The sequence below is a fragment of the Amphiura filiformis genome, chromosome 1 (genome assembly GCF_039555335.1).
Source record: "Amphiura filiformis chromosome 1, Afil_fr2py, whole genome shotgun sequence".
NCBI lineage: Eukaryota > Metazoa > Echinodermata > Ophiuroidea > Amphilepidida > Amphiuridae > Amphiura > Amphiura filiformis.
In genome coordinates this window covers 1,424,686-1,438,319 of record NC_092628.1, presented here as the reverse complement: position 1 = coordinate 1,438,319, position 13,634 = coordinate 1,424,686, and the positions used below count along the sequence as shown (strand labels likewise).

At 36.0% G+C, this 13,634-nt stretch overlaps 1 protein-coding gene across 2 annotated transcripts in view; it reads right to left on the bottom strand.

Annotated features, from left to right (window-relative positions):
- Positions 1 to 13,634, bottom strand: part of LOC140169423 (protein KRI1 homolog) — a 33,619-nt gene that overhangs the window by 16,132 nt on the left and 3,853 nt on the right. Inside the window, exons 2-7 of one of the 2 annotated variants that reach the window (XM_072192693.1) lie at positions 12,484 to 12,527; positions 6,952 to 7,081; positions 4,345 to 4,450; positions 3,329 to 3,539; positions 2,197 to 2,278; positions 1,329 to 1,400 (exon numbers count right to left, since the gene is read on the bottom strand). In XM_072192693.1, coding sequence (XP_072048794.1) covers positions 1,329 to 1,400; positions 2,197 to 2,278; positions 3,329 to 3,539; positions 4,345 to 4,450; positions 6,952 to 7,068 — 588 coding nt within the window. In that variant the 5' untranslated portion in view covers positions 7,069 to 7,081; positions 12,484 to 12,527. The remainder of the gene's footprint in view (positions 1 to 1,328; positions 1,401 to 2,196; positions 2,279 to 3,328; positions 3,540 to 4,344; positions 4,451 to 6,951; positions 7,082 to 12,483; positions 12,528 to 13,634) is intronic. The other variant, XM_072192686.1, reaches the window with a different exon arrangement.

Sequence of the window (13,634 nt, the reverse complement as noted above, 5' to 3'; positions counted from 1 at the left end):
CAATTGTCTATTCAAAACTCACACTCTCTCTGTGGAAGACTTAAGCTAAATCTTCCACAGGGGGAGTGTGGAATGGAATAGCACATCACAACCCTCAATATACTAATGCCCTGACTGCAATTCACCTTTTTCGTAAATCCCATAAGCCTTTGTGTGACATACGTCACGTCGATACACACATCATTAGTGAACATGCACATTATAATGCAGTGAAGTTAGCAGTAATGATGTGTGCATTGGCGTGACAATATCAAGGGTCCAACACAAAGGCTTATGGGATTTACCAAAAAGGTGGATTAGTCTAGAGACCTGAAAAAGCATCTCATACTTCAACCAGACACCAGACAGCTGATCACATCATCTCTGAAAATCCCCTCCATATATGCAGACATGCCAACTTTGAAATCCAGATTTCCGTACTCAGAAGAACAAAAATCCGTATTTTGCACCCTAAAACCGTATTTTTTAAATATGTACCTTTTCATGGACTGGCAAATGGAGCAACTGATCTCACTGAAGTTGATGCAGAAACAAGGGACTGGCTGATCAGGGAAAGCATACTGAGCTCTAATATCTTCCACAGGGGGAGTATGGATTTTAAATGGAACAAACACATGGCAGCTCCATTTGAATTTCATACACGCTCTGAGAAAGAATCAACTGAATCTTCCACAGAGGGAAGGTGAGTTTAAAATAGAGTTGGTTAATGTGCTAATTTAATTCCCCCTTGTGGAAGATATTTCCAAAATCAGGGGGAGTGTGGACTTTCAATGGATTAACCCATTGGTTGACTAGGCATCTAAGTTTGATACAGCCAAATTCTGACCAAAGCAGGATATGCAATTTTCCACACAGGGGGCTTCCTTTTGAATTTTTCATTATTTCAAGACACCTTTTCCCCAATATTAATAAGTAGTAGCACCAGATCTTTTCCACCTTTTATGAAACAATGCTAGATAGGTTAAAAGAATCCTATATGTGCGCATCCATATCATAAGGATGCACTTGTCGGCTGCTACAAGTGTCTTGGAGTAAATAGCAGACTCATCTCAAGTGGAGGTCGCTTCAAATCATCCCCAAGTCACATGGTTTAGGAATGTTATCTCTATTTCTAAATCATGTGACTTAGGGGGAATATGGAGTGACCATCACTTGAATCTGGCATTTATTCTCAGCTATTATGTAAAAAAAAAGACACATGTAGCAGCCGACAAGAGCATCCTTTTGATATGGATGTACACATAATGTATCAATAATTTCAGATCACCATCTTCCATTTACACAGCGTCATACTGTTATGGAACATTCAGGCCATTACTTCTTCTTACCATGTCTTTACCCTCAGCTAATTCATCAGTTTCTCCTTTCAGCCACTTCTTGTAATCACTCTCTTCTTCCTCCTATGTGCGGAAAGACAGAAATAAAGAAAATAATTTGAATAGCGGCTCATCGTATTTCTTACCCATCAATGGCGTATTGCAGTATCCACCAACTCAAAATATCCCATAGCTAACTTGGGACGGGTGTGCAGGGGCAGATCCAGCTTTCATCAACACATTTTCTGGCTTGCTTATTTTGCAAATAACGGGATCAGAATCACCCACTTCCATCATATCTGAACAAGTTTTCTATGTTCCCTAGATCTGCCCCTGGGTGTGATCCACAATCAAGTAGGAGTCAATAAATAACTAAAGCAAAGTGATAATAGTCCCTTCAACAGCATTTAGTATAGAGAGATGCAACTCCTTCTTTAAGTAGATAAGATATGGTTCATACATACATGCACTATCTAACACCAAGATAAAGTTCATGTCTTTCAACATATCCCAGCAGGTTAACATCAACACAAGCCATGGTACAAAGCTAGGTGAAGAGACAGACTTCAAATTTCTTGGAGCATGGATGGTTAGTACAGTACAGAGCATGATGTCAAAACATGTAAGGCAGCAGTTTAGAGAGCATGTAACAAGATCTGAAGTCTGCTCTACCAAAGAAATATATAAATTGTCTTCAACGCAAAAGTGGAGTCTGTTTTTTGTTAATATTTTAATGAAATACAGTAACCAGATGTTCTGGTATGTATGGCCAGGGTTCGTTAACAAAATTGAGGCTCTCAGTTCTGCCTCAGGCATAAACAATCGATCATACCTTGCAACACTAATACGGAACCCTTAATTTACTTGATGTTTTGCTCACCTTTTCCTGTTTGGTTTTTGTCTTAGTTTGGAGCAGTCCTTCCTCACTTTCACTCTCATCACTTTCAAAAGCAGCACGAAAACTAAGGGAAAAAAGTACATGATCCCAAATTAATATGCAACCAATCTAATTATATGAAACTTACTAGTTAGGCTAATTCTAAAAACATTACCGTCCCAATCACAAAACTACTGGTTGGATACTATCACTGATTCCAAATTCAAGACTGGTTCTCCAAAACTTACTCAGTCCAGTGTGGTCTGTGTAAAAAGCCTTTTTTTTTTGGGGGGGGGGGTGTCAAGTATTTTACATCTTCAGTGGCATATCAACATCAGTTGTTTGTGGGGGTAAAGACAAAAATGTTGGCAGTTGGCATCATTTTGGCCATGTGTTACTGTGATAAATGTGTTCAATATTTCCCAAAAAAATTAAGGTGAAATGTTGTATTCATCGGGCCAATTTTAAAATTTTACACTATTTGTGTGTGTGTGTGGGGGGGGGGTTAAGGGGTTGACATTTTCTATTGGGGGTTGTTATAAGGGGTTGTGTTAGCACCACACCCCTACACACACACCCACACTGACTCCACTATTTACCCAAATTAAACCAAGCACACAGTCAAGGTGTTAGCAAGCCCACCTGTCCACCCATCATATTGGATGGGCACTTTGCTCCTGGGACAGACAAGATTAATACCTCTGGCAGATTCGAAACTCTAAAAATAATGCTTGAATATAAAGTTCTGTGAACTCAAAACAAGACCAGACTAATAAATCAAGGTTACATCATTAGCTATTTGAACTGACTGAACCTCCAGAAGGTACACATACCTTTGGGCTTCTTATTATCACCCTTCTCTTTTTTATCCCTTCCTCCCTCCCATCCACATCCCTTCTCTTTTTTCCACTTCCACATCTAGCCAAGCCTGGAAATAAGCGGGTGTGGGGAGCAAATTTGCCCTTGTAAAGCCACCAATTGTTCCTGGTACTTGTAAAATTCACATGAACCAGGAGCAATTTGAAAATTGTTCCTGTTTCTTCAAATATTGCTTGTAAAATCCCAGTGAACCAGGAACGAATTGCTCCTGGGTTCCAGTCTGCTTATATCCAGGTTTGCATAGCATGTTACCAACCTGTCTCTGATTTGTTTTTGTTCTTCTACATAAGTAGGTGATGCCTCTCTTTTCTCCCTCTCTTCATCGCTATCTCTGCCCCTATCATCCTCACTCTCATCCTCACTATACTGGCCACCCTTCTCCAGTATAATCTTCCTTTCATAATCTCTCAGGTACATAGCTTTCTCCTTGACAGTGTCTTTGCTCTCTGCCTCTGATGACGAATCATCTGTGAACAGAGAAAATTATGTCATTAGCTAATAGGGTGTACACAGATTTGGGGTCAAAGGTCATTTAGGGGTAATTTTCGATTTGTAACCAAATGGCAATGGGTAATAGGGTCGTACATTATGAATAAAACTTTCAAGAGGCAACCCTCACAGAATTGAATTGTTAAGATTGGAGGCAGAACTTTGAAACCTGCTTTTATTTCTAAGGTCTTCAATTTTTAAAGGAGAACAATGAATTTAACTTCTGTCCTTACTTACTATTTGTTGAACAACATTTTGTTTTGTCTGAATGAAACATTTTGTTGCTCTCCTTTTACAATATTTTCAAGGGTTCTGGGAATTTAGCAGTGTTCGAAATTTTGGTTGTCCGTTCGCCCGGGACAACCAAAACATGCACCGGACAACCAAAAATAATGCTCTAGTTGTCTGGCGGACAACCAAAGATCTACAGCCAAAAGTCACTTTTTCAGCATGTCAGTTTGCTCAAACCTGACACAACTGATGAATTGTTAAATATTTAAGAGTATAACTGTTCATAAATTGACTACACTCACTCCACTTTAATGGTCACATGTAGTTCTTTCAGATTGTGGCAGCTTACGGACAACCAAAAACTTTGGTGGACAACCAGAAATTACAACCTGGTTGTCCGTGGGACAACCCCTTTTATTTTCTTAATTCGGACACTGGAATTTAGGATATTCAGGTTGCCCTGCAGGATTCTAATACACACAGGCTAAAGTTTACCATGAAATTTACTAGTTAGTATATAACCTCTGGTATATAACTCTGGCCACAACTTACCTCCACTCTCATAGAATTTGTTCTGTTTCTCATAAATTCTTGGGTCTTTACTTTTCACGAAAGACAACGTCTTAAGGAAGTCCTTTTCTATTTGTGGGGTGACTCCCTGAAATGGAAAAATAATCAATGAAGCAATCTTAAAGGTGGGTGGTCAGATCTGTTGTGTTTTGTACCTCATCAGGCTCATATTGAGACCTGTACAAAAATAATATGATTCACAAGTTCTGAGTTAAATTGCACTAGTTAGCAGTTTTGATATTAAAAACAAAAACATGTTTTATTAACAGCCCATCGTTTATAGCAGTAGGGGAGATTGGGGTTAGTTGGAACGCGGGGTAAGTTGAAACATTGTATTTTTTTCTGACACAAAAAATTAATTTGGTAAAATACTGGCACCTAGTAATAGGTATTAGTAAGGGTCATCCACCAAATTAGCAACAGCACTGATGCCCCACCAGTGTTGGCTTGGGAAAGGAATATCAGTTTTTTGACTTACTGACTAATTTTTATACCCCTCAGAAAAGATCGTTATCTCCATGTTGTTTGAAGATTCAGGGGATTATTTTTTGAGTATCATAAGCACTGGTAGTAAGTCCCAGAATAATGTTAAATAAAAGTTTTATTGTATTTCTTCTTTTGTGTAATGAACTTTGAAATGTAAAAATAGGCATCGGGGTTAGTTGAAACATTTGAGGTGGGGTTAGTTGACACGTGAAAATCGCATAGAAAAATATGGTTACAAATTTGACTTTTTAAAAATTTGTAACATGTTTACCATTTCTTCAATATTGCTTTAATATGGTTAAAAAGCAATAATACAAGCAAAAAGTGCACACAGAAAGTACATTTTATAATATTTTAGGCTTCTCATATTTTGGTCCATGGTGACACTCGTCACCTTGTGTCCAAAGTATTGACCCGCTCCCACATATATATTTATTCATTTTTTCACACTGATTGTATGTTAAAGGGTGCCTTCAAGGGAAGTATAACCCTAACAACACAATAATAATTGTTTAAAATATTCATTCTAACACAATAATAATTATTTTGAAATTTTTACAAGCCGTGTTTCAACTTACCCCAGGGGTGGGGTTAGTTGAAACACTTTTTTTCAAATTTTCAAATTGGATTATGGTCGTGCGTCATGAATTGGGGTATTGGAAAAGGTGGAGGCGTTACATTTTTTCATTTTATTCAGGACGTTTTGTCCTAGATCTCAAGAATGGAGAGGGGTACTGAACTAGTTTTGGTCTCATTTTGTTGCTTATTTATCTAGCTCTAATTGTGGAAAGAAAGAACATCACACTTTATTTACTTATTGAGATATTGCAATTCAAACGATGTGAAGTCAGGGGTGGAGGATCCTACGGTTGAGGATCCTACGGTTGAGGCATGTGTTAAAGTATAGGGAATGTTGATTTTTAGCGCCTCACAAATATATTTTTTACTGTAACTTCATAACCCAGAAAGGTATTGAGATGGATTATGTACATTGTTTAGGTATTTATGTCCAGTTTGAAATGTGACCAATTTTACTCCAAGCTAAGTTAATTTGTTGCAAGTGTGCTGCATTCTGTGTCATGGGTTCTAGGCTTTTCCTATACGTTAAGTGTTTAGCATTCATTTATGCTCCGAAATGTTCCAAAGGTCATATTTCTTGAAGGAGTTGCCCTACTGCTGTAAAAGTTTACATTTTTTGGATGGAAATTTGACGAGGAATTCAAATATATGCCATTGGTTTTTGTGTAGGTCATGAAGGAAAAAAGTTTTGATTGATTATGTTATAAAAATCATAAAAATTATGTACAACTTTTGAACACCCTGTATCTCAGTTGGGCAACATAACTCCTCATTACAAGTTTGCTTTTTTTGGAAGCCTACAATGTTATTAGCACATCTAAAAAGGTTTCAGCAGAACAGGAATTTTTGTTAGTAAGTAAGAGAGGAACAAAATTGTATACTTTTTGAACCAAAATTTAACTTTTCCACCCTATATGACATTTGTGGCACCCTGTATATTGACCAATTGTTTGTACATGTGTATTCCTGGTACCCTAAGCTTTACAGTGATATATAATTTTATAGGGTTTTGATGAACAGTTTATGAATTACATGTAGATCAGTCCAAGTACAAAAACATGCAAATTGTTCAATTTTTTAGTATGTAACGCATTTGGCCCCCAATTCATGGCGCACGCCCTTATGTGAATAATCATAAGCAGGTCCAATAAAGTTTAAGGCTGTATTTGTATCATGTATGACTATGTATGTTTATACTGATATGGTTAGTGTTTCTTGAAAGTAATCGATTTGCGTTAAAAAGACGATTTTGTGAAAAATGTTTCAACTAACCCCAATCTCCCCTACGGTGGTATCTCACCATGGGGATGGAAGCGATTACATTTCCAAAATCTGTTCCAAATTTTCTTTAAAAATTCAAAAATGTCACAATTGTAAATAATTTTCCTGGAATCGGTATGAAAAAGTACAAACAAGCCTAGTAGACTTGTAGAGCAGACTGAGTATCTCCAAAGTAAAAAGGAATTTGTTTTGCAATTTATTAACTTTGCAGATACTACCTGGGAAGGAGGTACCTCTACATACCTCCGCATCATCATCCTCTATCTCTGAGCTGGAATCAGATTCATCTGATATCCGCTGTGATGAAGACTGCTGCTGTTTACCTTCCCACCGTTTCCAAGACTTATGTCTACTAGCCATACTTTTCTTTGCACTGTAAAAAATGCACATTTCATGTTAAAAACTTATAAGTATAATGTTAAATTACTGATTAATGTAATTAGGAATACAGTATGTACACAAATGTATACATGAACACTGATGGCGTCAGTAGTTGGCGAAAGTCTGATCGTAAACCCGGAAGTGAACCGGAAGTCATTGATGATAGCCTATTGTTTGTATTAGGTAATAATGTTTTGGGACACAGAAAAAGGGACAATCCAGGGTAAAACTGGACAGTTGACAATTGAATACCTGAGTGGAAGAAGGGCCCAACTCCAATTTTTTACAAAAATGAGTTAGACCCAGCATTTTATTGCCAGCAGACTGATCTTCCTTGTGTGTGAAAGATGAGCCAAAATCCACTCTCTAAATAGTCTTTCACGTACACTTAATCATGGTTTTCATGCAAGAAAGGCCCAACTCCATGGAGTTGGGCCCTTCTTCCACAAATATAGGGTTAAAGAGGAATTTTGTTCATCCATGAAATCTGCTTTTCACTACAATAAATTTTCTTGCTAACATATTATTAAGTTGTACTTGTTCAATTAATGGTGATTACGTAATTTCTGTAGCTATTTATAACACAGAACTGGCACTTGCAGTATATTAGTGGAAGAAGGGCCCAACTCCAACTCGTATTAAGACCTGTACCGCTGCCATGGAAACATCAAATATAATTTCGAATGTATGTACTATTGTATGTTCATGTATTAAAGGTCCCCTGAAGATGAAAACGTTCTGTCTTTAAAACTTTTCCAAATATTAAGTTTTTTCTTAATATCTCAAAAACAGTTTTGATGGAGTTGGGCCCTTCTTCCACTCAGGTATTCAATTATGGGATATAGCAGGTCATGTTTTTTGAGGTGGGACCCAATTGTGTCACATCTTGCAATTTGTCAAAAATGAACTCCTTTTTTGTATTTCTGATTATATTTCAAAAACTTTTCACCCAAACTAGTAAAAGTATACATTTTTAGAAAGCATATATTGTCATGATTGCAAATCTGTAAAGTTTGAGTGGATATACAGGGTGTACCAAAAAATATACAGGGTGATTCCATTGACAAATACAGAAAAATTTAATTTCTTTACCACTTCAATATTTCTACATAGTATATTAAATTGGAAAATGAACTTGATATTTGCAATGTACACAGTTAGTCCTTTCATTAAATATATAGTTTGCACTATATTTGTTAAGCCCATTGTGTTATACAGGGTGTGAAAAAAGTTGTATTTTAAATTTTTTAATTTATGTAAAATTTCCCTAAGTGCCATTAAATTTGGAAAATATATTCAATATAGTTTAAAGAATTGCTATAATATCAAATTTAGATATCCAATTCGTATAGGGTGTTCCAAAAATCAATATAGGGCCTACAGTGAATAATTAGTAACAAAGGTACATACTACATGTACATGTAGGCATATACATGCACAAATAGCCTACATCAATAAACTTTTAACAATAACCAGAGATCAATATGTCATCAGATTAAATCCTTTGACTGTAATAATCTCCTTTGAGAAGATTTATTTTATATTTCAAATATAAAACAATATTGAAATTTATTTCATATGCATGCAAAATTTAAAGCCCATTTTATTGCATGACCCACATTCCACTTCATTAATTAAAAGCTTATTAAATCCTTAATTACTAAGTTTATTAAGATTAACTTGGCAATTATAGTTATAGAAAGTTAAAAAATAAGATTAACATTTTGCAAATGCATTTTCACTTCTACTAGGCAACAAAGTGCATAAATTTTATTAATGAACACCAACTTCCCATTGGAATTACACAGAGCTCCTCCGCTTCCGGCTCCTCCACTTCCGGCACCACCCCTGACTAATTAACTTAATTAAGCTGTTGTAATTAATTAATACATTTGTTTAATTATATTTGTTATTAATTCATTAGATTAATAATTTATCTTCAAAATAAGACCAAAACCATTTGTTCATGATGAATTTTAGCAAAAATATAGGAATAATTAGACAAAATGATTTAGCAAAATGTGACAGCACCACCTTTTTTAGGGTCCCAGTTTAAAAAACATGACCAGCAGTTCTTGTGAGAATGACGAGATATACGCTTGACCGGGTGCAGCAGGTTTTGTATCGGGATTGCTAGGAGACACCCCCCCCACATGCCTTATGGAAGTTTTCCTACGAGTAGCGAGGGGTTCAATACTGGGTACCCAGTGCAGACATCATATCTGACACGCTACTGTAACGACCGTAGTCGCTCATGATGAATCTAAAAGATCTTCTTTGAACAGCTTCCAATTTGTCAATGAGAATAAGGATCCCATACGGCAGCACTGTATGTGACCAGCTCCAACAAAACCCGGAACAAGTCGCCAGGCATATTTTTGAGTTATAGACCTTCTTCTTCTTCCTTATTAGTGCCTCCCTCATATGTACGACCCTTCTACTCTTCAATCAGAACTTCAGACTAACTTTGATCATATTGCTGATTGGTTCAAAAGTAACAATCTTACTTTAAATGTTAAGAAAACTAAGTTTATGGTCTTTGGTACTCGTCATACATTGGAAAAGTTCAATAATGTTCACATATATTATGATAATGATAACATTGAGCGTGTAGATGAATACAAATACCTTGGTGTCACATTTGACCCTATCTTGTCTTGGTCAAATCACATTAACAAAATGTCTTCATGTATTTCCAAGCGTTGTGGTATTATTAGACGTATTAAATATTTTGTTCCAAGAGATACTCTCATCATGCTTGCTAATGCACTTGTCATGCCAAACTTTGATTATTGTAGCTCTGTTTGGTCTAATTGTGGTACTGATCTTTCAAACACTCTTCAAATTCTGCATAACAGATTAGCTCGCATTATCTTATCTGCTGATATTAGAACACCTGTTAATGATATGATGAGTATCCTACAATGGAACAAACTAAATGATAGATGGACTAACCAAATGTTGGTTCTAATATTCAAATGTCTTAAAGGTATGGCTCCTAGTTACATTTCATCTCATTTCAATTTCATGTACAACATGCATTCTAAAGGTACCAGGAGTCAAACCAACTTTAATCTCCATGAAGTAGCATGGAATATTAATGCAGGGAAAAGGACTTTTACTTCACGTGCTGCCAAAATTTGGAACAGTCTTTCTGCTGATATAAAATGTAATTATGAATCCATGAGTCTTTATCAATTTAAGCATAGGATTCTTACTTCATAAATTTGTTTATTCCATCTACATTATTATAAGAACATCTGTGTATTTGTTATGTAATTTTATAATTGTAGCATATTTAATATAATCGATGTACTTGTATGTAATTTTATCATTTTAAAATTGTTTTTAATCTCTGTTTAAGAATCTTATACTTTTTGCTGCAGGGCCTCCTTGGAAATCAGTGTATTAACATTGAAGGGGCTACCCTGCCTAAAGAAAGAATAAATAAATAAATAAATAAATAAATAAATTATCGCACTGCGTACAGACAAGATGTACTTATTTTAACTCTGGACCCTAGAGTAGATGAGTGTATTTTTGAAGTACAGTCAACAGTACCGGATGATCCCCTGCTCTTTTGAATAGCCTGTGACATTCTTTAACGTGCACACTGCATTAATGTCAGAAATACATGTACACGGGACCGACGGCTTAAAGTGCCCTCCGAAGCACTAAGCAAGTAGAGTGAAGTGCCTTGCTCAAGGACACAAAGAGCCAGCCAAGCTCAGGCGGACCTCGGATTCGAACCCTCGACCCTTGGATTTACAGTCCAAAGCCATAACCGCTAGGCCACGTTCCCCTCCTTTAAAGATGACATTCCGATTTTAAAAAAATCAACATTTAATCAATAATTGACAGTTGAACTATGATCAGCAAGGGATGTCAGACATTTTGAGAGTTTCAATTTTGATTATTTCCATCTCAATTTTCAGATAATTGACTTTTTAATGAAAATAATGAAAGTTTTGGTGAAATTGAAACTGATGTGGGCGGGTGACGGGAAACTAATCATTTCATTTCATTAGCCTAAAATCCCTATTCAATCTTGTGTAAAGCAGGAAACTAATAAGCCCATTACTTAGAATAACCGTTCTGCAAAAATATCAAGACCGTATCATTTACAAAATTATCAATATCTTGAAAAGTATTGATGCGATGTGTATAATAATGATGATTTTGGTATCATTTTGAAGCTTATTGTCACATGCTTACATATTTTTTCAAATCATGAAATTATTGAAATATCAAAAATGCCACTTGTTCCTGGTTTTGTCAGAACGGGTCACATGTCTTATAAGAGTTGTGTACGCAAGCAATTTGATGGGCCTATTTAATACTACATGATTTCATATTCATGATATTTTGACGAACAAAGCCAAGTGAACAGTTTGCCTTAGGCTTAGCAGCAGTAACTCTTGAAATGTGCTGGTCAAGTGAGTGCCGTTCTTCTCTGAAACCCAGTGTAGTTATGACTGCATACATTTGTAATACATGAGTAAAAGCATTTCATTCATTCATTTTCATGCATTGCCACAGAACTGAAGTTGTTACAGTTCATTGACATGAGTTATAGCTAAAATAATAGATAGTTTCTTGATCATGAGAGCTCAAGGCACGCAATGACAATTGCGTCGGCGTACAACGCCTACCACACACGCTTTGAGTAGCGCTGCATTTCCTGTGCGTGCACAATCGATCGCGCTATCATGTCATTCCGCTAAACTTGCAACATTAGCAGTGCACGCAGTATATTCATTCTCTCATGATCGAGAAACTATTATTTTAGCTATAAAATAGCATGCATGTACACATGGACGGTAAAAAGTATCTAGTACAGGGATCTATACGGTGATTTTTTTATTTTGGGTCGATCACCGTACAGGCATTTTACATTGAAAATACATGTCACCCATGCACCACGCAATGCGCGATTGAATAACAGAGCGATACTGCACAGGTTCGCTGATTATCAGTTGCTCTCGTCTATGTAATCGGCAATCGCGGAGCCTAAAAACGTAGCGCACATATCATGACATTGGGAATTGACGAAAATGTTACGGTATATAAAAGCAGTCATACCTAGAAAGGATAAAATTCAAATTGAGAAAATGGCGATCTTTTCCTTTAGACCACCCTCGCTATATAGGGACTAAATTATTACCGGGTACTTTTGCATCAAGGTTTACTTTTGCATCAAGATTAAACAGTTGCCAAACACTTTGAAGTCAAGGTTTAATATATTTGAAGGAGGGCAGGGCTTTGATAAATGAGGGAAATTATGGGGTAAAAAACAAAGGTTAAAACAACTTTTTGAAAACAAGTGAAAACACCTATTAGAAGTTTTTGTCTCAAAAAACAATATAAAAACTATCGGAAAAACCAGAAACGTACCTTCATAAAATCAGCATCACTTTCGTTACATGTAAAGATATTATCTGATGAGTGGAAAGTGGCAAAGAATTTGTGAAATGAGTGATTTTTTTAAAAGAAAAATGCATCGGGTTTTTCGAGAAATTCGCCACCTTGAATAAATTCACAATTGCGTCACGCAGTAAAAAACTGTCAAACGCGTTTGGAAATGCTGATACGCGAACATAAATCACTGTCAAAACGAGTGTACATGAACTTAATGAAGTGCTTGTGTTACGCGAAGGTTTTGCATTCAGCTCTTTTATGTCCAAAATTGCGATAAAAACATGGATTTTGGAACAAAATTATAAGCTTGCTCAACTAAGTAAAAGTATGTTTTAATAACTAAAAACTTGGGACCCTTGTTTAACCTTGATGCAAAAGTTAAATTTGATAAATTCACAATTTTAACCTTATATAGCTCGGGTGGTCTAAAAGAAAAGATCGGCGAGTAAAACATGAAAATAATCTAGGTACCATATGACTTGTTAATCATGTTTTAAAGGAGTATTTCGTGATCCTAGCATCCTCTATTTATGTCATTTTTCATTAGATATCTACGAAAAAAACCTATTCCAAAAATTTCAGTTGCTTCCGATTTTGCGTTCGCGAGTTATGCATGATTATGTGTATTACACTGCTCCATAGACAATGCGTTGTAATTTCGTTCTGGTGTAGACTTGCTTGCCAGTCCTATATATGCTGTACCTATGTATATTAAGGACTGGCTTACGCCATTTTGGATGTCAATGGAAAATCCACACTTAACGAGTTGCGCCGGCTAGAAACTTGAAAAAAAATCTTTAAAATTTTATCAATGTATATACATGTAAAAGTGTACCAACCTTATTGTGCTTGCTAATTTAAGACTCGGTTGAAACAAAATTAAGGATCGAATGCATTTTAGTGTCCAAAAAGGCAAAATTATTGTCAAAGTTCTGCGAAATCGGCACCCTTGCGAAGGGTTCAGAATTCGAATCGGGAACAAAAATATCCGATCTTTTTTTTTTTGCGATCAAAAACACAAAATTACAACTTTAAACATACTATTGGCAAAGGACATTATTACCAAACAATATAGAATAGAAAATTTTACATAATTTTCTCAAAATATTGAAGAAATTGCTCACTAG